The sequence below is a fragment of the Bemisia tabaci genome, unplaced genomic scaffold (assembly GCF_918797505.1).
Source record: "Bemisia tabaci unplaced genomic scaffold, PGI_BMITA_v3".
Taxonomy (NCBI): domain Eukaryota; kingdom Metazoa; phylum Arthropoda; class Insecta; order Hemiptera; family Aleyrodidae; genus Bemisia; species Bemisia tabaci.
The window spans coordinates 82501-106950 of record NW_027311742.1 but is presented as its reverse complement, the minus strand read 5'-3'; the positions used below and the strand labels follow the sequence as shown (position 1 = coordinate 106950).

The 24450-nt window shown below is 40.3% G+C and overlaps 3 protein-coding genes across 3 annotated transcripts in view; 2 read left to right on the top strand and 1 right to left on the bottom strand.

Moving 5' to 3' along the window:
- Positions 1–75: 75 nt before the first annotated feature.
- LOC140225796 (mitochondrial import inner membrane translocase subunit Tim23-like) lies at positions 76–4054 on the top strand. Its single transcript, XM_072305724.1, has 4 exons — positions 76–383; positions 1718–1964; positions 2937–3106; positions 3686–4054. Exons 1-4 carry the CDS (start codon positions 362–364, stop codon positions 3796–3798), a joined length of 552 nt encoding a protein of 183 aa, XP_072161825.1. The 5' UTR covers positions 76–361; the 3' UTR covers positions 3799–4054.
- Positions 4055–5019: 965 nt separating this feature from the next.
- LOC140225798 (thioredoxin-like protein 4A) lies at positions 5020–10868 on the bottom strand. The gene is made up of 4 exons (XM_072305726.1): positions 10556–10868; positions 8126–8262; positions 6943–7157; positions 5020–5518 (listed from the first exon to the last, which is right to left on the bottom strand). The coding sequence occupies exons 1-3, from the start codon at positions 10631–10633 to the stop codon at positions 6944–6946; spliced, it is 429 nt and encodes a 142-aa protein (XP_072161827.1). The 5' UTR covers positions 10634–10868; the 3' UTR covers positions 5020–5518; position 6943.
- A 339-nt stretch (positions 10869–11207) lies between these two features.
- LOC140225792 (proton-coupled zinc antiporter SLC30A1-like) overlaps positions 11208–24450 on the top strand; it is a 35179-nt gene continuing 21936 nt past the window's right edge. Inside the window, exon 1 of the mRNA XM_072305720.1 lies at positions 11208–11668. The gene's annotated coding sequence lies outside the window, so the exon portion shown is untranslated. The remainder of the gene's footprint in view (positions 11669–24450) is intronic.

The window sequence follows — 24450 nt, the reverse complement described above, 5'->3', positions numbered from 1 at the left end:
TACCATTCTCCAAACATGCGTCATCAACATGGCATCTAGTTCGACCTTGCCTTTACAGTCTTCGTCCCTCTACCCTTCCCGGTCCTCTACGCCGTTCTTTCATCATGGTGTGCTGCTAAAATCTGTACAATGTCAGTGTAATTATAGTGTAATAGTGATTTCTGTTTTCTCTCACGGTGATAGCTGTCATGTCATAAAGTAAACAACACTTCTGATCATCATCAAATCGAAAGTCCTCTCCACTTGCTCAGCTCTCATCTGAAAGTTCCTTCTGTTTGTTATCGGTGCACTCTCTTGATCCCATGCTTACCTAATTCTCTAAACGTTGGTACTTGAATATTAGCTAATCCAGTCAATCAAAATGTTTTCCGATAGGGATGTCGGTGAGTATCTTTTTGTTTGATATAACTCAGCACTAGTCAGTAATACATCAATTCCATAGATGTGCTACTATCAAACTACTGGATGGCATGATTCCTTGTGATTGCGTAAAATGGACCCACACTAGTGCTAGTTCAAATTGACCTGACATCAAAGTCTTGCTACACACTTCGTTTCATCCAATGCATCTATCATTTATAACGTCAAATTTGACTCTGACGTAGTGGGAAAACCTGTGGATAAAGGAAGAAGGAAATTATGGACTGATCAGATTGTTTAATAACCTGTTGGAGGTGTCGTCAAATAAGTTGACATTTGTTTACTTTCGATTTGCAGGTGCTGGCAATGAATTTATGCCTCTGCTTAAAGCGTCATTTGCAACTATCTACAGGAAAATATCCGTCTCATGATCGTGTCGTAAAAAAACTACTTATCAGTTATGATCCGCAACTTTTATGTGGTTGTGATCTCTGCGTAGCTAGAAATCAAAGTGTTACAAGCTTTGAAAGTATTGAAAAACCTATCCAAGCCTGTGTTCGTGCCTCTGTGAGAGTCTGGTGTTTTCATGTGGATAGTAGTGATGCGAAAATGCCGGCAAATCGAAAGTATACAAATGTCAACTTATCTGACGACACCTCTACAAGCTAGAAGCGTCGCTTTAGAAGTTGGCAGTTGCTTACCCTCCGTTAGCAAACAACCTCTTAGCAGTCCTTAAATGGTGATCCAGGATTGACAACAGCACGCCTGCCAGCGTTGCGGTGTGCAGAGATGTAACTCGGTCTACTGTGCATGACAGTTTTGCAATATGGCTGAACTCAATTTGAAAATTATCACCTTGTAACAATTTATCACTGATAAATTTATATAGTTGAGAGTCTGAAGAGGGAGGGGTAGGGACGTTTGTTTTTTAAACCCTCTTTCTTGCAACTCCCCGACGAAAATATCACCAACAGCCTTGACTCTACCCTGAAGAAAATGCCTGGGAAGTCAAGAAGAAGTGAGTTGAGGAAACAGCGTTTGGTCCTCAAGACAAAAGATAAGAAATGGACAAAGGCAATCCCTATGGTTTGATGCATTTCTTGACACACTGTACCCAGGTATTAAGTGAAGCCGTTGATTCAATGTCTGCATTAAATGTTCTTTTTCTGTCCCTCTCTTCTGTCATTGTCCGGCTGTTATTCTATCTACGCCTGTATGTTTTGTCTTTTGAAAGTAAATCCTAATCCAGTCTTAAATTGATTATGTAAGTACCCATTTGAGTACCTAAACCACTATAATGTTTGTTGAGGAACTTTGAGTGTCAGATTGAATAAATATGTTTCTTTTTATTTTACAGGGAGCCCACAATCTCCATTTGTATCTCCTTATCTCAACTTCGACCCAGCATATCTCCCAGAGGCAACACAACCTGAATTCATTTTCCCTGAGGGTGCATCTAAGCAGCGAGGAAGATTTGAATTAGCCTTTTCTCAGATCGGGGCATCATGTATGGTAGGAGCTGGAATAGGAGGAGCTTCAGGCTTTTACAATGGGCTTAGGATGACTGTGCTTGAAGGTCAAACTGGCAAACTACGGCGAACACAGTAAGAGTGCCTTCTTAAGCTTTTACACAAGAATCTAAGCTCACTTCTTTATATCGGGCTTTATATTCAAAATGGTCTTATTTGTGCTGGAATGATCAATAAAGTACAAACTTTATTGATTCTAAAAGAATTTTGCACTCAGGATATACAAGCTTCATAGATTCATTTTTAGATTACTTCTTGTAGCCTGATTACACCCAAATGTAGCCTCTCAGGATGTTGAAATCAAAATTGTAAGTTAAAAGGTGCACTTGAATTTCATAATGCAATCTTTACAGTTTTCATAACCCTCTCTTTGTGGCACACTTTGGAAAATGCTTGTGCAGGTTAGTTTGAACTTGCGCAATTTGCTGCACCACACTAGGAATCGGATGCTCAAGGAATGTGGTTCATTTGAGTATAATTATCTCCACAAAATTAAAGTAAACGGAACAACTTGCCCTGTACTAAACAAGGACATCACATAAATTGTACAATTGTACATCTACTGTCCCATCTCTACTAATGCAGAATGACATGATCCATTCACTAAATTTCTTTGGATGCATGTTCAAGAAATTTCTCTCCCGGCAGGAACAAGGCATGCAGTCCAACGTAGAATGCATGTTTACACCACAGTGCATCCAGGTTTTCTATTGTTTGGTTTGGCAATTGGCACTAACTGTAACCTCCTGGAATGATAATGTCGCGTATTGGAAGAGGGAACATGATTTGGCTCCTTCATTCCTTTAACTTGGAAACCCTTTGGACTTCCATTCACTCATTCAAAATGTTCTTTTAAGTTTGTATTACATCCACTTTAACCAAATGTAGAATTAGTTCCGTACGTCAATGATCTCTAATGAAGCCAATGAGCTAGAAGGTACTTCATAAATTCTGATGAACAATTTTTACTAGAAAACTCCCTCCAGTAGTATTTTTAATTTTTGATCTTCCATACTTGACAACTTTGTTATATTCTTTTGTCCTCAGGTTATTAAATCATGTAATGAAACGAGGTGCTGCAACTGCTAATACACTTGGCGTTGTTGCTGTTATGTATTCTGGCTTTGGAGTGTTATTTTCTTGGCTTAGAGGATGTGATGATGAGCTTAATACTCTTGGAGCAGCCACAACCACAGGAATGCTGTTTAGATCCACAAGTAAGCAACAACATGCACTATACAATTCAATGATCAAATACCCTTTCCATAAGCCTCCAATGGATAAAGTCTGATCGGGAGTCAAACAGAAGGATCTCACCTAATATTAAAATTAAGCTGTTTCAAAAGATCATTTTTTGAAAACTGTCGCTCCCTGAAGCTCAATCTCTTCCGAGGCCAATAGAAGAGCTCTTTGCAAAATTTTAGCTTGGTAAATTGAGTTCCTAGAGGTCAAGTATTGGCCCTTTTTAGTATGGGAATTCCCTAAAAGATTTGACAGAAATTGTCCATCAATGTTTTTCTCGACATTTGTACATGAATAATTTTCAAGATCCATTCTAAGATCTTCTTGGATACTCAGATGAGATAGTTGGTTAAGACGAGACTTAGATTAAAGTGGGCACATTTTATAAGTAAGTAATTGGGAGGGTCTTCCTTGGATTATTTGCCCACCTTGTACCTACATCTGCAACCGTTTTTGAGATACTATTAAGTATCTTTACTTCTTGCACACCTTGTGTGTCGAACATCATGGAAAATAACTAAATTACTGATTTATTTTGTCCTTCTTTCCTTCAGGTGGGCTGAAAAAATGTGGCCTTGGTGGAGCAGTGGGTTTCGGATTGGCAACTGTCTACTGTCTGATCACCTCTAGAGATAGAATTAATAGCTTCCTTGAAAGTAAATCCTGAGTTCTGACTCAATAATGTTTCTCTTAATGAATGGTAATAATTGAATTTCCATTAGCCAGTCATACTCCTAAAAGAAATTTCACCCTCCGTTCTAATGCTTGATTCTCTTCTTTTGGATTAGCAAACATAAAAGGAGCAAACAAACACAATTTCAAAAACTTTTCGATATTCTGTTTTTGGTTACCTTTTGTTTTAGGTTATTTTTTAGTTAATTTGTGAATTACATTGTCTTGAATAAACTTAGTTTCTGAAGCTATCCTTGTTGTAACTTAGATTTTTGAGCACTAATGTGCACCAAGATAATGAACGTGTTCATGAGATGTAAACCTATGTCTTTTTAAGGAAACAAGTTATTATTTGCTCTTGTTTTAGAAATGTTATCTGAAATCAAAATTGGACTGCATTTTGCAATTTGGAACTGTAAATTCTGGCTCTTCTGGAAAAATACTTTTGTGCATAGGGAAACTAATGGCACATACGTTACCGGCTACGGGGCTAGAATTTATAGTTCCAAATTGCAAAATGTAGTCCAATTCATAGATCGTCAAATCGTAACAAGATCTGTGTAAGAGTGTCAAGCCTCCACAACAGATATTAACTGAGATACAGTCCTTTATAAAATATTGTGAATGACATAATCCATCACTGTTAAAACCATGCTGTGCAATGTTGGAGTGGTGGCAATTGCTATTTTGCTATTTTTTGAAGGGCCTTATCACTGCCAATATTCTGTGTACACACTTAATGTTCTGACCAACCTTACCAGTTTTTGTTGATCGGTACGACTCAACCTCACTGATGGTTCTGCGACTTATAAAATCTGACCCCATTAGCTTAAATGCACCTTTCACTGCTGCAGTACAATGATGGATAAAATGATGACATCATAAATTCATAATGCAGTATACAGTAATGGCATTAGTGGCAAATTTTTGCAATTTATCATGCTTGTCAACACCAGCCTGTGTAAATAAAAGACCCTCCAATGGACTTTTTCATTTATTCTATTGGTAGCAATTTGCATCATTTTTTTCTATCATTAATATATGCTCCCAAAGAGAATTTAAAACTAAATTGCTAACAATTGTCGATCGGAGATGAAATAAGAACATTAATCTACCTTCAACTCCTGTCTCCTATTTTCATCATGGCGGTAGCTTGCGGCCACATTTCATCAATAAATTCAGAGTGAAATGGGGGAAAAAATAAAAAATTACATGGTTAGGTTTAAATTATCTGTATTTGGAATTCAAAACTGTACAATAAATTTTTCCAAGTAGGAGAAATGAAATAAAGATTTAAAAAAAAAAAAAAAAATCTTTCCAAAACTGCTTAACAGACAGAGTTATCTTGAAAGAAACTTTAATTTGTTTTGTACAAGTCAATTTTAATTTATGAATAATTGCTCATACTAAGGTGATACATAATTGAGCTTCATTTTCATGGATGAATTTTAATTTTAATTAATCAATAAAGATGCCTCAGCATAATTTTTCAACAATTTACATTACTCACCTCTAAATAAAAGGGCCTCAATATTAGCCTCAAGAAGCCTGAACGGAAAACTGAATCTGGACCAAACGATTTCTTTCGCCTATGCTGCGACAAAAACCATGTATTTTCCTCTCAAGCTAAGACTTCAGGTTGATTGAATCTGGGATTCTTTCACTTTGTGCCATCCATCTTAAACTTCCTTCACCTGAGACTGATGATAGAATACCTATTTTACAGACAACAGTCATGAATACGAGGAAAATTGATTGTAAGTGGATGACGAGTTTACTTACATTTTAAAACTTCTAAACTATTTTCTAATTAATTAAGATTTTCAAACCAGAGGTTATATACTTGACCCTGACTTTATAGATGTTGGAATTAAAAATTATCTTTACAAGTGCTGAAACTGAACTTCGATAAAGCGCATGGGTGGGATCAAAGCCATTCAAAAATTTTGATGGGAAAATAATACGGTGAGACCTTGATTTATCGGATTTCACAGGAACGGAGGCCGAATCCGTTAAATCGAGCTACTGGGTCCCACTGAAGGGACCGGAGGATCGATCCGTTAAATCGCCATCCGATAATTCGAGGTCTTGCTTTATTCAAGATTGGATAGTAGAATTTCCTGACTTTTCCTTGAGTTCTCCAATTGAGTAATCTTCAATGACTCCTATAGAACCTGTCATCCTGATGACATTGCAATGCCCAAGGGAAAAGTACATACAACAAAACGACAGGAGACCGTCAGTTAAACTAATTGGGATATTTCGGTACCATATTGCACATTGCATTGAGAGGGGTTTCATTCCAGACTAATTCAGATCAATTCAAACCTCTAAGTAATAAGGAGTCAGCAGTAAAAATATTTTCTTGATGATGATACTGTGACTGATAAAAAACAATTCATTTCCGTAAAACCAGTATCTACCTGTTTTTGATGAGGGATCTTAATGTGAAGGACCCAGCTATCTTGAAAGTGAGTGCTAGCATACCATAAAAACATTCTAAGACAAAACGATGGTGTAAGTCGGCAATCACATAACTCGGTTTGCAGCGTCGCAGACTTCCTGTCATACTTTATTTTTTAAACGAAAAACTACTCAACAGCTATTCCTTAAAACTGCCAAGATTTTTCTTCTCTGTGCAAAGAAAATCCAGCAAAAACATCAAGGAATGATGTCAATTTGTTCTCTTTTAGAAAAAAACATAGAGGCGGAGATTTTCAGACACCACAAACTAGTTATGCGATTGCCGACTTACAGCAACGAAAAATGGAAGACAGCAGAGTCCCTCTCTGAAGCCAGCTGATTCTACCTCATTCTTCAGATCAATCCGTATTGCTGAAGCCACTTTTGTCCACAGGATACTTCAACGCTTAGGTTTGATAATGCCTTGAGGAGGCAAGGGGTAGAGGAGTCTCTTGGTCAGGGAGCACATTAGACTGCTTTTGTAGTATGATAGCGCAGCGGCTACAGAGAGAGTGGTATTTTATTTTAAAACAATTTTATCTCTGGTTGAGAGAAAAAATGGAATCTTCAAGTCGGAAAGTATAATAATTTTTCTTTGTGAAAAAAAGGAAATGCAATTGAAAAAACATTTTTCTCATAAAGCCTCCCTACCCCTAAAGAAACTTTAATTAATTACCTTAGTATCTGTACTTGGTTGAGTAATCTTTGGGGGATACAACCAAACCTCGACCTTTACGGGCACCCCTGTAGACTGTTTCTACAATATCAACCATTTCTTGCTTATCCTCTAGTGCCCAGTTGATTTTGTTATTGTTACCAGTTCCTAAATCAATCATGATGTGTTTGTTTCGGAAAAAGAACATCACCGTGCATGGATCGTACAATTCATACCTGTAATAGAGCAGAATTCTTGAATGAGTAACATCTATATTCCCTACATTTTCTAAGCTTAGATTCAGAGTCTTCACTACCTCCACAGAATATAAAGGCTTCACCAACAGAAGGCTCACTTCCAGCGTATCTCGATCGAAGGAGAAGAACACACCTAGAAAGCATTGTTCATATTTTGCCTTTTATCCAGAGCTTGGCCGACTTTCAATGTTGTCGGCTTGCTTGGCGAAATGCGCTCCTTCCTACCCCTAAACTTGAACGCATTCACTTGGCAACGATGAAGAGACGCTGGAAAGTACAAAACGCGACACATTGGAGTAAATGGGAGTGAACCTTCTGTTGGTGTAGCCTTTATGTTCTGTGCTACTTCCTTAGATACTTATCGAGGCTGCGATCCCTTGAGTGAGGACCTCAATTTCAATAATAATTTTTTCATTTGACAGCATTCCTTTCGGAAGACTACATTCTTAGGGTTGTCAATGATTTAATGTTTGTCCTAAGGACCCTGCATGTATGAAAGACCAGGAGATTCAACAAGGGCCAAATTTCATTGTTTGATTTGATGTTTTAATGACCCGAACACAATAAGCTTTCAAAAAAAAACTTGCTGTGTGCCAATTTTAAGAAAAAAGGGGTGAGCAGTAAATTTTTTAGCATTTCCACATGCTTTTACTTGCGGAAACATGGCACGGCGCTGTGTTGGTTACACAGGGCCTTTTGCTTTGAAGCAGTTGATGCAATCGTTTGTCGTTTGTCTGATAGGTAAGTGAAAACAGAACTCTTTTCGTTCACCAAAATTTCCACCAGGGTATGCACGAAGAAATGCTGCTTATTCTGCTCAAACCTCCAGATAGTTTCAAAGAATTTTTATCCTTCATACTGAAAAAATTCTTCATGGGTCACAAGACAAATACCTAGTACAAGATAGCCAACATTTCGTGGCAGTAGGACAGTTTTTCAGCACTTACATTTTATTAAAATCAGGAACTTTGGTGATGTCTACTAAGTAAATTGTAGCAAAATTTTTCACTTTCTCTGCAATACTGTACAATACTTCATCCATTTTCATACATGTCGGGTCCCAATCGTGTCCAAACCGGATTACCTGAAAATCACAAGGGGCAAAATTACTAACATAATCACAAAAAATTGAAGTCTTACTACTTGTAAAATCAGACTTATTTAAACTTGACTGCCCTTTCAAACCCTCTTTCGCATTTTGTATCTTTCTGAAAAGTAATTTCAATAATGAAGCAAGATGGTAAGTACTCCTAAGGGTGATCTTTTCAATCCTTATGTAATTGATAATTAATTGCAATAAGAGCATGTCCATCAGGTTTCTATTAAAGTTCTCTTCACCCAAATAACAGAGGCTTTTGAGCCATTTAATTACAATCTGGTGAGATGCGGATTTTTGGATTCATGGATTGCTGGCAAGACTAAGATTCAGCTGTTCACCAAGGACCCACCTCAGATAACACTAATCCATTGGGCTAAGCAAGTTCATTAACTGGTAGCCATTCAAGAGGTGCAGTTTGAAGCCAAAAAGTAAGATGCTCTTTTGACATTAGCAAGACAGGATGTTAGCGTTCTGAACTGAGGTGCGTTGTCGGAGTAAACTTTCCGTTTGCGTTGGGTGCTCAACGCTAACGGATATCATGTGACCATTGACTTACCCGTTGGGAAACGCGTTGTCCGTTGTCTCTGTTGACTAAAAACTATTGTGTTTTGAGTGCACAATTACATTTAGAGGTTAGCTCAACGCTCTCAACTGCCTCCTGAGACCGATGACTTGTTGATTTTCGTTTGGTAAACAGTCCAGGACATCGGGCAATCCCAACGGAGTCAAACAACGCCGAGTGTTTGGAAGCGGGTAAATCCGTTGCCCAACGGTCCTAAACAGTTTACTTTCGACAACGCAGCTGTCATATGTGCTCCAGCAGCCTGATTGTTGAAATTTTTTATTTGTCGGGACGACATAGATGACATAGGTTTTAAGGCGGAGCATGATTGGTCAGCTGTGTCTTATCGCTGCTTTGTCGTGCCTATGTCAGGTTGAACTCACGACAAGCTAACAGCACCTCTTAAGTTTCTGACAGTTTGTCGTCCATTCCGCCTTGCAAAGGCACGACAAAGCAGCGATAAAGCATAGCTGACCAATCACGCTCCGCCTATTCACCTATGTCGTCCCGACAAACAAAAAATTTCAACAATCAGGCTGCAGTTGGTTGTTCCTCTCCTGGTTCATGTAGGAATAAAATTTCTATCGGTTATCACCTTTTGGCTTTTTCTAGGTTTCTTTCCAAGCGGATAAAGAATGGTGGTCGCATTTCGATTTTGGCTGCCATCTTGAGGATGTGTGACGTGCAGAGGGTACGGGCTTTTACCGCGCGATTTGAAATGTACCCGAAGTGTACCCGATGCGATGCCGCGGCGCGAGGCTCATACAACTCCTAAACGGAATTATGAGTTTTCCTTCCTGATGAAACGCTTTCAGATCGTAGTCTGAGTTAAAATTTTTACGGAGAATTTGCAAGGAAGTTACAATCATTCTGATGATTAATATTTCTGGCTGAAATTTGTGTTTAAAGAAATGTACCCGATGGGCTCGTTCCTTCACGCACATGTGCAACTTTCTGACGAAACTGGACCTATCATTTTGGACTTAGTATATTTCGGATTTTTGAGAGCTGTAATGCGGTAGTTTTTCCTTAGAAATTTGGAAATAACGTCCAATCATTCTTCTTTTTGATGCTTCCAGGAGAAATTTGTACTTTCGGAAATTTGGGAGACAAGTGTGAAAATTGGAAAAACGGAGAGGGGGTCGGGGATTTCTGAAAAACAAAGGGAGGACTCCACCCAGATAAGGGGGTTCGGGGGATCCCCCGAAAAATTACATTGATAATCAGGTACCCATGGAGAAAATAAGAAATATTAAAAAAAAAAAAAAAAAAAAAAAAAAAAAACCTCTCACGGTTTTTAAATTATTTACTGATAAAGATAGCAAAATAAAATACACCGCAGTAATTTCACTTTAAATTCGGGCTATCAACGCCAGAAATACTTACAATGATAAGTGACTAATGACTATACAATACCTTGTAGCGTTAGAGTGCAGCTTAAACTCAAACCCCCTAACTCCGCAGTTGGGTTTGTTTACAATCGTGACGTCAAGAGGGTACGAGATGCGACCACCATTCTTTATCCGCCTTGGTTTCTTTCCAGATAATTCATTATATGGCAAGCTTCAGACTATTGGTCAGTGGCAAGAGCAAGTCATTTTCTTTTCACACGCCCCAATGTGGTGCATTACAAGACTGCCTTGCGCTTCCAGGTTCTAGGGCACATAGAGAACACTCCGACAGACCACTTCCTTTTCCATAAAAAAGCAGACTTACCACAACTCGATCTTCCTCGGATAAAATCGCTTGATCTACTTGCCAACCATTGTGGAGATGAGGTAACATGTAAGACATTGTGACGGTTGAAAATAGACTTTGCGCACTTAGAAAGAGTTTCCGAGCAGATGTTAATTGTTAAGGTTTCCAAACTTGAACTACAATAAATGGTGGCAATTGAGAACAGAAGCGGTTTTTGATGACTTATGAAAAAGAATAAGGAAAATTATGAAAAATTCACCAGACTTGGAATTCAGAGTTTCCAGAAATTGGTCAAAAAACGTCAAAACACGAAGCTATTGTTGTTGATATTGTTGGTCATGATAATGTGCAGGGTTGCCGTCTTGCCGTTTAGTTCATTATCATGTGCTACTCTTCAAACACTCACAACTCACACTCATCATCTACTCACCGGTGCCTGTTTCACTCACCGAATTCTATTTTATTTGGTTACCTAGCGCCGATTTTTGGAAAAAATCCGTAATTTTTATCAGATGGTAAAATGCTAGAAAAATGAAAAACGAAAAAAAATCAATAAATAGACAACATTGATCAACAGAAAAAACCGATTAGTAAAAACGGTGAGTAGCGTTGAGTCAAAACGCTAAGTTGCTGATTAGTAAATGAGTACCGTTGTCAAGAAAAGTGAGTGAAAAAAAGTTTCAGCAGTTCTCTTGTCTCTTCACTTCACTGCTCATCAGCTCAGTTTCAGTTAGTTTCTCAGTCGTTTCTGCTTTCTGCAGTCTCCTCCGTCACCAGTTTCGATCTGAAATATGCCAACTCTATGATGTTTGTGAATCGTTCCGACTTTTTCCGATCCGTCAATTTCTAATCAGTTCTTGTGGTTCGTTCTTGCCGCGTGCCGTCCGTTTTGCACACAGTGGATTTGGATTCTTGAGTGATACCGTCCGAATTGACTTCGAAACCTCACCGAATATTTCCTTCGAGTTTATTTCGCTGTTTATTCGCATGGTCCGCGAATTTGCAAAATAATGTGCGGTCCAAAGTATTTGCCCCTCCTATTTATAAGTGAGCGCTTATCGTGAGTAAATCATGTGTGTTTCAAGCCATTGAGTGTTATCAGTTCATCCTCAAATCTTCATTTTGTTCTACGTAAGTCTTGGCATCTTATTCTTACATTTGAAAAGTATTTTATTTTCATGCTTTTGCATGCCCATCCGCCTCATTTTCGACCTTTCGAACCGCCTATGCCGGAAGAGTTTCTCATTTTAAATTTTCCATGCCCCTTGTTCTCTTTCCCATTGAGATTCACTTTTTCCTAACCTCCAATCATGGAGGTCGTGAAAGCGAGAGATTCCGTCCAATGAAGCTCAAATCTGAGTCATAAGCACACCTACATCGTGAGCACACTTATCGTGTAAGCCACGTTGATAAATTTTTCATGTAAATGCATTTTAGATGTGCGGAACCCTCAATCCTTCTACAGTAGCCTCTGAATGATTAGGCCAGGTGCACCGATGTATGGCTGATTTTTCCGTCCACTGATTGAAAAGCCATTCGAGTCGAATGACTATCTTGAAGTTTCTATGTCTCTATCCACTTCATATGTCTTACAAAGGAGCTCAAGCCAAATTCACACTGTTTTACTATTCAGCAGACTCAAAGTTGAGTGGATAGTTTAAGGCAATAAAATTTGATTCAGGGGCTGTTGCCGTGTGATGTTGTCAAACAGAATTCAGGTATTTCTGCTAGGTACTGGTTTTGGAAGATGCAGCTTTGGCTAATGCTGGTTAGTAAATTTTGTCTCAACTTTCCTGCCAGTTGGATGAAAAGTTGAACGAAAAGTTGACGTTACATCCAAGTTTCTGTTTAATTTTTCATCCGATTGTTTTCATGTCAGTATCACACAATTTTACTTTTCACTCGGCGAAAGCGGAAGAATTGTTGAATGAAAAGTTGAAAAATGGAGCTTCACTGACCTGTCCATGGAATTTTGAAGTTCAGTTTACACTGCTGGCTAGTAGCTGCTGAGGTAGAGGATCTTTGTCTCAGAAGAGCTAGGATAGAAGTTAGTATCTTAAAAATGTGGAAAAAAAGAGTCGCAGAAGGTTTTTTTTGTATTGTCTTAATTCTGTCCCCAAGTGTTTTCAATGTCTAAAGTTTTTTCTATCATCTAGATATCCTCTGATCCCAGCATTTTACTGTGTTAGTGCACTTATCGAGTAAGAAAAAAATCTGTCATTTTGATTAGTGCATCTTGATGGCCAAAGTGAGAAACCACGTACCTCCATTTGCAACATCGTAGACCTCCTCCTATACTTAATTTTTTCTTTGGAATACTAGTTAACGGAAATTCTTGCAAATCTCCTTCATTTTGCATCCCTGTGAGCAGAATATTCTGCATAAGTTTCAAGCCATAAAGCTGACTTGTTCTTCCTAGGAAAAAAAATTGGAGCGAAAGTCTTGAAACTCAACCCTGGAGATAAGTGGTTTTGCACTTTGACCATTGATCTATCCTAAAATGAAAACAGAAGCTCCTCTGATGTACTCTAATAGTGTGTACTTGAATATTCTTTGCGAGGACCTCGTGAATTGCTTCCTTTTATCTTGTTCACGGAGAAAAATTCTGTCAATGTTAATCAGAGAGTATCTTAAATGTTGACTTTTTTCACCGGAAAAAAAAACGTGTTTATCAGAAAAGTATATTGCCCCTTCATTTTCGGAGTTACGCAACCCGCGCTGCAAATGTTCTGCCAGCTATTCATGACAAATCGGTCACCCTACTATATACCTAAAGAAGATGGTGTGACAGCCACTTTCATCTAGTCTCCCCCAAGTAATAACCATTAACTAGCAGAAAAATGTGAGGTACCCAAGAAACAATGATACATTCCACTTGAGCAACATTGAGGCTCATTCTCAACAATGTGAAGAGGCCTTTAATATCGCAGAGCTTTGCTGACAGTCAAAAGTAACTACTAATCGTGAAAACTGCTCTTCAAGTGCTAATCCAAGCCACTCAACAGTAAACCGAGATAGAAGCATCGCAAAGCATCGATAAGAACAAAGGAGAAGCATCTTGCGTTTCAGTTTCAGCCTCTCGAGCACATGGTCGTAGAAGTTCCTGTAACTTGTCAGTTGAAACCAAACTTCAAAAGAAAATGAAAAGCCGAAAGTGGTGTAAAGAGGCTCAGAAGCGGCCGTCACCGACAGCGATAGCTTCAAATTCATGAATTTTATCATCTGTGGCCCAATAATTGAAATTAGAATATTAGACAAAGCAATAGGCAAAGAAGGTAGGGAAAAGGGAGCGTTCCTATTGGTAGATGCAGGTGGTTAACGTCAACGTCGCTAACGGAAGGTCCGCGGTTTCGCATGTTGGTCGTCGAGAAGAAAACGAAAAGGTAAAAAAAAGGCATAAGCTCTCTCTGTCTTCCTCTTCGGTTTTGAATAATGATGACTTCGAAGTTTCTAAAATAACTATCATTATATTTGCTACGAACGATTGAGCCAACTGGGCCTTTCGAATAAAATATTCAAAACAACAAATGAAAACGAAGTAAAAGCTACTTACCAATTCAATTTTACAAATTCGTAAGTACGATTATGTAACATAAGTTGAGTGACCAACTATTACCTACTTTAAATACAATGTCACGAAAGACACATGCTAAGTTAGGCACGAAATTAAGGACGATGCCTACCGACGGATTCACAATGTCGTTTATCGATTCAATCAAAGTTCATGGAGCAATAAAGTGCGTGTTCTTCGGATAGGTAACTATTCGCGCTTCCCAGTAGGTTTGTTGCCTATGCTCGAAGTTGAAGGCGAATCTTAAGCGGGCGACATCTGTCAAGCTAGCGGGTTTACGCCGGTTTTTTAGCTTGGCAAAATGTATGGTGATTTCTGTTTTTCGAATGGCAACTATTCGTGCTCTCCGGTATGTTTGTTGCCTGTATCGCAAATCTGAAGGCGAATCTTAACGGAGAGATATTTTGACGGCGTAAGTCCGCACTCACATAATAATATCTCGTTCGCGATGACTGAAAATCTCCGCTTCTATGTTATTTTTTTAAAGGAGAACAAATTGACATCATTCCTTGAAGTTAATGCAGAATTGTCTTCGCACAGAGAGGAAAAATCACGGCAGTTTTAAAGAATTGTCGTTGAGTAGTTTTCCGTTTAAAAAATACAGTATGATAGGAAGTCTGCGACGTCGCAAACCGAGTTATGCGATTGCCGACTTACACTGTCGATTTGTCAAGAAATTCGCGCATTGTCTCTTAGTTTCTCAAAAAATGGTGTGAGATGAAAGCGTGTTTTTCGGAGAGAACCATTCGCATATTTTTGTGGCCCGTGCGGCGAATTTGAAGACGAACTTTAAGTTAACATCAAGTATCCGTCCATATGTCTACGCAAATACGCACGGTCTATCAGTTAAGAAAAGTTTATGGAGCGAGATGAGTGTATGTTTTTCGAAAAGATAAATATTCGTGCATCCCCGGTTTGTGGCTTGCCTTCGCTGCGAAATTCTGTAAGTGGACGATATCGCACATCTTTCATTGGTTCTCGTACTCGGACTTCGACCCTATTTTACCCATGAATGCTAAGAGTAAAATCAACACCGCGGAAAGTAAAATCAACCGCGGACTTTTCTGTAGAATTTATTCCTATTTTACGTCATTCTTAACGGATTCATGTCTGCACAATTGGCGAGGCGTGAATGATCGATTTTCGGTATTTCCCAATTTGAAGCTGTGGTAAAGAATCGATTATCAAGGTGTTCGTTGCGAACACCCTGCTTATCGATCCTTTTCCATAGGTTTAAATAGCAGATCAATCGATGTATCGCAAAGCACGCTACGCCCCCTCTGGTCTGTACGGTCTTAGACTTGAACCCTGCATCGCATCTTTGTTTATTACGCGTAATTTTCTAAAGATTCAAATCTGATTATTAGATTGTCATTCTAGGTGGCGGTAGCCACCCCGGCCCAATCCTAAAAAACTCCCCCTAAAAATTCTAAGGGACAGAGAGAGAGAGATGAGGGCTAGAAAGCCAAGAGGCTAGAAGGCAAAGAGCTAGAGGCCAAGTTTTATATGGTGATTCAAGAGCTTCGTACGACCGTTCTTGGCCCCTTATAGGGGGATCCTTTAAAAAAAAATTATTTGGGGGGGGGGGGGGGTTGCAGAAAACGTCCCCTTTCACCTGGGAGCATTATCAAGATTCCAAGTCTTCATCTCAATTTGTTAAAAAGTTATTAAAGTGATGCCTAATGCCGGTGGCGCGGAACTTTATAGATCACTCCACATGAGAGTCGGGACTTTCTGAAAAATAATGCTGTGATAGCACTCGTGTGAAAAAAAAAAGACCCGTTGAGAAATTCAATCTTCGGACTTGTTGGCTGCCAAAGGGAGTCATCGCTCATTCCGTGAATGATTGGGGGAGGGCGAGTTTATTAGTACCAATCGGGACGTTCAGAGAGCAATTCATAAAAATGAGAAATGCCCATGAAAATTCAAGCATTTGTTTTGCTGCTCGCCGCATCGAAAAATCAGTAGCGGCCACTGCTGACAGTGAGCCTCCTTTCTGAGAATTTTTGCGTCATCTTCTTATTATTCGCCGCCCAATTAGCGGGCCTTCAGACGCACATAATCGCACAAGTACTTCACGCACTGCTTAAATAGAGTGCCCGTCGAAAGTGGATTCTTTGTCGGTCCCGCCGTTTCGCGGGCTGTGACTTAACGGTAAAACGACCGATGTTCATCGGATCGTGTGCGAATGGCAGCTGTTATGCCGTGAACCCGTTCAGTTGTTGAAGAGCCGTATTTTATACCCGGCTAGTTTGAACTTGAAATTCGGAGATAACGGGATAAATAATCAAGTACCGCAGTTTCAGTTTTCCTAAGATCCGCACAGCGTATGACGTATATGAGCCGGCAAAAATTTTTCCTAAGATCCGCATAGTGTATGACGTATACGAGCCGGCAAAAATTAGAAATGACCCAACAAATCTGAAAATATTTACCCACTTGGAATTTTTGTTGGTGAGGAAAAGATAAGGCAAATCAAGAATGTTTGTTGGTGAGGAAAAGATGAGAGAAATCAAGAATTTTTCTTGGTGAGGAAAAGATAAGGGAAATCAACGAAATTTGCTCAAATTTGGTATGACCAAAATATGATAAAATTTTGGAGGCATCTGTCACATTGGTAGGCGAATCCTCCTGTATAGTTAGGATTCGAATCCAGCTGCGCCTCGAACGTGAGGGGCTAAAGTTCTTTCAGGGCGGTCTATCAATTGCGGAAGGCAATCTTTTTTCTTTTTCTTCTTTTTATTCGATTTTTTCGATTAGACGCCCCATCTGTTCTGTCCTGCAAGGCAATCCTAAACAACTCGAAAATTACGTAAAGCTAATCGTGTTATGTTGTGCCAAGAAGATTATTGAAAATTTCTCATTCGAAATTCATCACGAAACGCCAATTTAAGGGGTTTCGAACAAAACGCTACAGAAGTTTATAAAGGGAGGTGCAGACTTGAGTTATGGGAAGGATGGGAGGAATAAGAAAATCCCATTTTCAGCGTCACGCATTTTCTGAATGGCCCCCGAAATGAATCCATACGTGCAAGGGTAATCGAAAACCTGAAGTAAGGCTCGGGCTGTATCTCCTCTACACCCCCCATAATAGGCACCCGTTAGGTAGCTCGAGTCCCTCTTCTCCTCAAATGCCGCAAGTAGTTGACAGACGCCCTTTTAGTCAGAACTTTGACCTTGCCACCTCGAACAAGGGAGCAAACCCCTCCCCTGCCCTACGAAGAACTTTTTTAATCGTCTCTCTTCGCACCCCCTTCAGGGAGTTGAAGCCCTGACCGGCTTTAGAAGAATATATAGGGAACTCTGGCGGTTAGGCGTCGAAGAGCGTCGGAGAGCGGCTCTCGTGTTAAGGATGATCCAAGACTCCCGCATCAACCGTATACTCCTTAGGTTTATTGCCCCTTTTTGGGGCGATTCCCCTAAATCTTGGGGGCACCAAAGAGTCGTTCCCTTGAACCGAGGAGTACTCACAAAATTTCAAGTCTCCACATGGATTTCTTCACATTGGGTCAGTTGCGCTGGTCACAGAATTGTGTTTTGATGCTTTATTCTCGTAGATTAGCTAACGTTAATAAGATCTGTCCGAACAGCAACTTTCTACGTTGAATATTAACCAAGATATCGCGCCTTGAAAAATTCGATTTATGACGTAATCCACCGCGGTTGTACATACCATGTTATGCACTACCACGGTGGATGACCAGGGTGTCTACAAGTCCGGAATTTCCGGAAAGTCCGGAAATAGTATTGATTTTTCAAGGGCGGTCCGGAAGTACTGAAGAAGTTCCGTAAGAAGGTCCGGAATTTTTTCATTTTTTTGTCATTTTTGTCGCAATTCGAAAGGGAAATTGAAATTTTTGAAATTTGCCGAATTTCGTCAATTGGAGGTACTGAACAAGTATTTACTGAATATTTATGTTGAGGTGGTACTGAAATTTTTTTAGGAATGTGCTGCAAAAGTACTGTAAAAGTACTGATTTTTGGCCAGCCAGTTTTAGTAGACACCTGATGACGTCGAAACCCCGACTTTTTAAAGGACGGTATCTCGGTCAATGTTCAACGTAAAAAGTTGCTGTTTGGACAGATCTTATTATTTTTAGCTAATCTATGAGAATAAAGCACCGAAACACGATTCTGTTACCAGTGCAACTGGCCAATTTATAGGAGTGATACCGAACGCCGGTGGTGCGGGACTTTTGGCTCACCCTGTATGTAATGCTTCTCCCCCCCCCCCCCCCCCCGCTCCCATTTAGGCGGGAAGAAGGCGTCCTGGATCCACGAACGGGGCTCTTGAAGTGAGTTGGAGGAGGCAAAGGGTCCAGGTCCAGGAATTCCTCGGTGAATTTATTTAATTTGAGGAGGCGCCCATCCTTGATTCCCGAAAGCTGCGGCCGGCGTGGCGTCTACCGGGTCCGGCGTTCCGGTTACGGATCTGGACTCTCAAGGGCGCGGTGCTCCCTCCGTTATGACGATAATCAACTCGTCCTAGCTTTGATGCTCCGGATCCCGAGTCCCGTCGGGCGCAGCGTGGATCTGCGTGGGGAAGTGACCTGACCGTGGCCATCACGCCGAGCCCCGAGTGACTGGCCGTGCCAAAAATAATCTCCCTCTCTTTGTCTCCACACGGCCGCGCATCGTGTAACCGCAGCGTTTTTTAGAGTCGGCCTCCGTCCGTTGCGCACGGAGCGAAATTTTTGCACCCCGTCCCCCGCGCCGATCCGAACGCGGGTCGTCGATGGAGAAGTCGGTGGAGTAGGGTGTCCCCAAGTCCGGAAATAGTGTATTCATTTTTAAGGGCGGTCCGGAAGTACTGAAAAAGTGCGGAAATTCCGTAAAATGGTCCAGAATTTTTTAAAATTGTTTCTCATTTTTGTCGCAATTTCAAATTTTTGAAATTTTTCTAATTTCGTCCAATGAAGGTACTGAAAAAATACGGAATTTTTCTGTTGGAGGAGGTACTGAATTTCCTAAGAATGTATTGCAGGGTGTCTACAAGTCCGGAAATAGTACTGATTTTTTAAGGGCGGTCCGGAAGTACTGAAAAAGTGCGGAAATTCCTCTGAAAGGTCCGGATTTTTTTTTAAATTTTTTGTCATTTTTGTCGCAATTTCAAATTTTTGAAATATTTCGAATTTCGTTAAATGGAGGTACTGAAAAAGTAAGGCATTTTTCTGTTGGAGGAGGTATTGAATTTCTTGAGAATGTACTGAAAAAGTACTGTAAAAGTACTTATTTTTGAGCAGCCTGTTTTAGTAGACACCCTGTTGGAGGCAACCCCAAAAGCCAGCGGCGGTCCTTGGTCGAAGAAAATGCTAGGGTGCAGGAAGTTCCAAGTCTCTTCACCGAATGGACGTATTTCTGCTGAACGAAACTATGTACGGGTGGGGAAGAAGGGTGTGCTCGTTAGTTGAGGGCGGTAATAATGAATGAAATTTTTTAACCGCCAGTGACGTCAGCAGCGGCGACGGGAGCCACGACGCCCCGTTTCCGAATCATTAACTCATGAGCCCTGCTCACAACGCCCTTGCCCCGTACCCACGGCTCATGAGCCCCGCATGCAGTTGGCGCTGCATAAAAAAAGTACAATATTCGAGAGGAAACTTCTCACATTTCAAATGTACTTAGGTACATTTTTTCGTTTGGGATATCTGCATGACCTATGAGTTTTCTGTTGTCGACGTTTTCTGACGCGTTATCCTTACGTGTGCATCCTTTTCTAGCGAATTTAGCCGAAGTAGAGATAGAGAGAGAATAAAGCTGTGCCCTTGAGAGGAACGGGTGATTAATCCCATTACGAATTTACCTACTCTTGATGATGTATCCCAGTGTCATTCCGGTTGCATTTTTCTATCACCTGACCACTGGTGCATACCTTGACGACAATGAGAAACATTTCGTCGCACGGTGGATCCGCCCCGGCAGTGGCGTGGCGTGAATGATCGATTATCGATGTTCCTCCATTTGAAGCAATGGTAAGGAATCGATTATCAAGGTGTTCGCTGCGAACACCCTGTTTATCGATCCTTTTCCATAGGCTTAAATGACAGGTCTATCGATGTATCGGTAAGCACGCCACGCGTCATTGATCCTCCGCATGGAAGGTTTAAATATGGGTCTCGTTAAGCAAAAAGGAACCGAGCCACATCACCTTGGCAATTTAATTTTTTACACGAAAACGGTTGTGCAGATTTTTGTGCGAATTTCAGTGAATTTGTTGCACAGTACAAAGCCATTCCCTGGTAAAAATTGGCAGTAGAATCTGTTCCAAAATACTATAGACCTACAGCCGGCTGTAAGATTTCCAATAGCTTCTATAGCCGGCAACACAATGTCTTATGGCATTTTATAGACGATGGCGACTAAGCAACAGCCTGGCAACAAAATGTATGCTAAACGTTACTAATTACGGATGCTAGGACTTAGTGAGTTTTTGGACTACCGCTCTCTTTTTGAGCCGTAGTATCTTGATTTATTTTGCGAGGAAAGCTCCGTACTTTTGAAGGATGCCTGCCATTCCTAACATGTTGGAGCGCTTGCAATTCCGTATGATACTGTGGAATACCTCTGGTGTGAAATAGTTGCTTCAAGCGCCGTGGTACGCTGCGGCGCGGCGGGCGGGCAGCCAGCGCGAAACGCGCATTGGCGCCTTCAAACCTAATAGGGATACTTCGCGCATTGCGCAATGCGTGAAGTATCCCTGTTAGGTTTGTAGGCGCCCGTGCGCCGCCGCTCCGCTTTGTGTTAGGCTCTAATATTTAATCTCGTGGAGTCACCGTTTTTCAACTCATGACTTTGAAATGTTTGCACACTCTGTATAGATTATTAACATTTTAATTGATGAAAAAAAATATGTAGTAAAGGAAAATATAATGTGCGTTTTGTAAATATTAAGGTGATTCCGTATTACAAACTTAAGGATTTACAAAGCACACGAATTTCTACACAAGTTCCAATAGCCTTTTATAGCCGATGGCGAAAAAGCAACAGCCAGGCGATAAAGTGTAAAGCCCGGCGATAGGAACCATATCCCGGCTGTATAATTTTTTATCGCTTCGTGTAGCCCGGCCGTATGATTTTTTCCACTTTCTACAGCCAGCTATATGATTTTCTATCGCCCTCTTCAGTCGGCTATAAGAACTCCTATGGTATTTTGAAACGCAGCTCCTATCGTCAATTTCTACCAGGGAAATTCCGTAAAATTTTCGAAGGAATCCGCACAAGCTTTCCTTTGATAAATTAAACTGCCCAGTTAAATTTGGCAATAGCTGATGTGGCTTGGTTCCTTCTGCTAAACGCCATCCTTATAATAGATGCATTTCAAGCCGTCTTCACACGGTCGAAGTGGGTAAAATCGGAGACTGGAGCTCGCCCCTCAAGTCATTAAGAGAGCTGGAAACGGCATTGACCAGCCACTTTAAAGCTCTCACTTAGATTGTGTGAGAACGGCTTCACGCTTTATTATATTCGAAGTTCTACAAGTTAGTCATGGCCCTTAGTTAGAATAAATTGTTGTTGAAAGAATCGTCAAATTTGGCGTGCTGTGAATTCAGCAAGAATCAGCGATCGCACCACTCAATTTTGCCTATGATGACTCCGTCGACACCAGTTTTTCGGCGCTTACATATCCTCCAGAAAAAATTCACAGTTTTTAAGGAACAAATATTTTGCTACCCTTTCGGGGACAGTACCTACCGCTAGCCAAAAATTACATCGTCCTGCCGCCACGTTTCTACCACCACAAACCATTGTCATAGATATCTCTCAATTAAAGAAGTAACACCGTGTAAATACGCTTTTAGAAATTTCGAACCAAAATCCGCAGTGTATTCCACTCCGAAGCCTGTTTTGCCCCCAAAATATACCCGAAAATATATGAATGAGGAGTAGACTTTATCCGTAAGAGTGGAAGTAATTCGGTAGGAATTTCCTAGTTGATATACTCGATATGCAAATGGAGAATTTGCACGCAATTTTTTTATTGCTTCATCTGAAAGTGCCTAATGAGCTGAGTTCGCAATATTTTTCATAATTTTTTTCTGACATGGGAAATTGGAGAAAAATTGATTTAAAAGTGAGAAAATGTGCCGCCTTGTGACGTCATCTGGCGGCATTTCCCATTTAAACACATGTATTTTAGCAGAATCGGTTATTTTGTCATATCTCCTCTAATAATTGCTCAATTTATGAATCAAGGGTATCTCCGTGTTCAGTTCACTCAGAGGATTCCACTTAAACAGGAAATTCATCAAATTTCAGACCCTTGCAAATTCTCCATTGATGCGATTTCCGTCAGACCTTTAAAGCGTTTCTTCTCCTTTCTCCACCACAAACGCAAGACCCAAACAAACCAAGCTATCATTGTGTGCATTTATCAATCCTCGTCAGCGCACAATCAGTACTATATCGATAACAGCCATCACTGCACTGATCGCTGGTTTAGAATTCGACTCTTTAACCTCATTTATTTCGTCACTCCACTCACGCCCCCCCCCCCCTGTTTTTCGCTCTTTATAGCGAATATTTGGGACCTCCGCCTGTATTGAAGAACATCCTTATACTCCTATTGTATTGGATTGTAATATAATGTACAATGTATTATGCCACGCACCATACATAGACTACGCGTAATCTCCGCCATAGCGTATGGGTTGAGAAAAAATTGTCCTTTAAAGCTTCATAGGCTTACGTCGGGTGCATTTTAAAAAAGAAAATCACTCAAAATTCAAATTCGACCAAGCCTGAACGTAACATCTATAGAGGGTCTATCGTAGGTACTGTAGAGTTGCAAAAGAGGAAAATGTCGGGTACAAACAATGTTTTCAAAAATTTTTCTGGGAAAACAGACAAACGTCAGGGACTTCAACGGAAAATACTGGGTCTCCCCCTTTTATTATGTTTTTTTTTACTTCGAGATTTTTTTAAACATAAAAAAAATACATCGGTTTGCTTGTAGAGATACTATCGTATTGTACTATTTTATCTCAAGTTAAAAAATTTCGACCGAAAAAAATCTCGGAGTTCTATGTTCCATTTCAACATCATAATGTCAGGAACATAACATAACATAAATAGTGAAAATTTGAATCGTCTTAGGTGCTATCAATTGTTGCTCAGATAACTTCAACGTACTAAAGTACCCGTACCCTTTTATTTCATTAATTTCTCATTTCTTATCACCAACCTCTAAGTTCAGTTTTATGAACAAACTTTTATGGATACTTTAGCCAAAAATTACACCTCTTGCCTAGCTAATTAATGATATTCGGGTTCTCCAACATTGGTCCATAAGAGCCCAATAGAAAGCTTCAAACTGATGAACCAATCAGAGAGCGGCACAGGCATGACAATACTTTCCCTTTGTAGGTACTCTAGTGCGCCGTGGATTTTGCTCGACAATGGAGATAGTCGCGTTCGCTGATCGTCCGCGCACAATCCCGCGATGACAATCAAATGCTTGCGCGATTTTTTCCGATGCCCTGTCGACCACTTTAACCACCGTCTCATTGTTTCAATCAATTCCTTTATTACATTCCTCACGAGAATGATGTATACTCCGTAGCTTATTGCGAAAGCGAACGAATCCCAACCGGACCGCGTTAAGCAGACAGGAACCAAGCCACATCACCGATCGCCAAAAATAGGGCAATTTAATAATTTTTTACATGAAAGCGGTCGTGCGGATTTTTGTACAAATTTCAGTGAATTTACTGCGTAGTGCAAAGAAAATCCCTGAAAATTTTCAAAGGAATCCACACAAACGTCCTCTTGTAAAAAAAAAAAAATGAAATGCCCAGGTATATTTGGCAAAAGCTGATGTGGCTTGGTTCCTCTCTGCTACACGCGGTCCACCCCAAGTGTAAAGTCACCATCGAGATCTTGAAGCGTCATAATCTTGAGAATCAAATTTTTTACGCAGCAGTTCGACAAGGAAAAAAAATAGATGGGAAATGGATAAAACTTCTGTCCACTGTTAGATAACTGTTTTTGTTTACATCTTTCAATCAGTCTTCTTAGCTAATCAGCGAGGATGTAATGCATTCCAGAAGTTAAAAGTTACGTTGTTGGCAATGACTAATACAAAAGTTTTTCTCCGACACGCCTCAAATTGACGAAAATGAACCACGATTTTTTTCCCTTTAATCCACGGAAATCATGAAGCATCGGAGATTGACCAACGTCATGCGGCACACAATGGATCGAGTTAATAGGAGAGGTTGGACAAAATTCGGAAACTTCAAACGCTCATTACTCCTGTTATACACGACTTTGAGGTTCTGAAAGTGGCTCCGTTGGTTTCCGCGTGAAATTTTCTTCACCTTGTACCCCTCAAAATTTATAATGT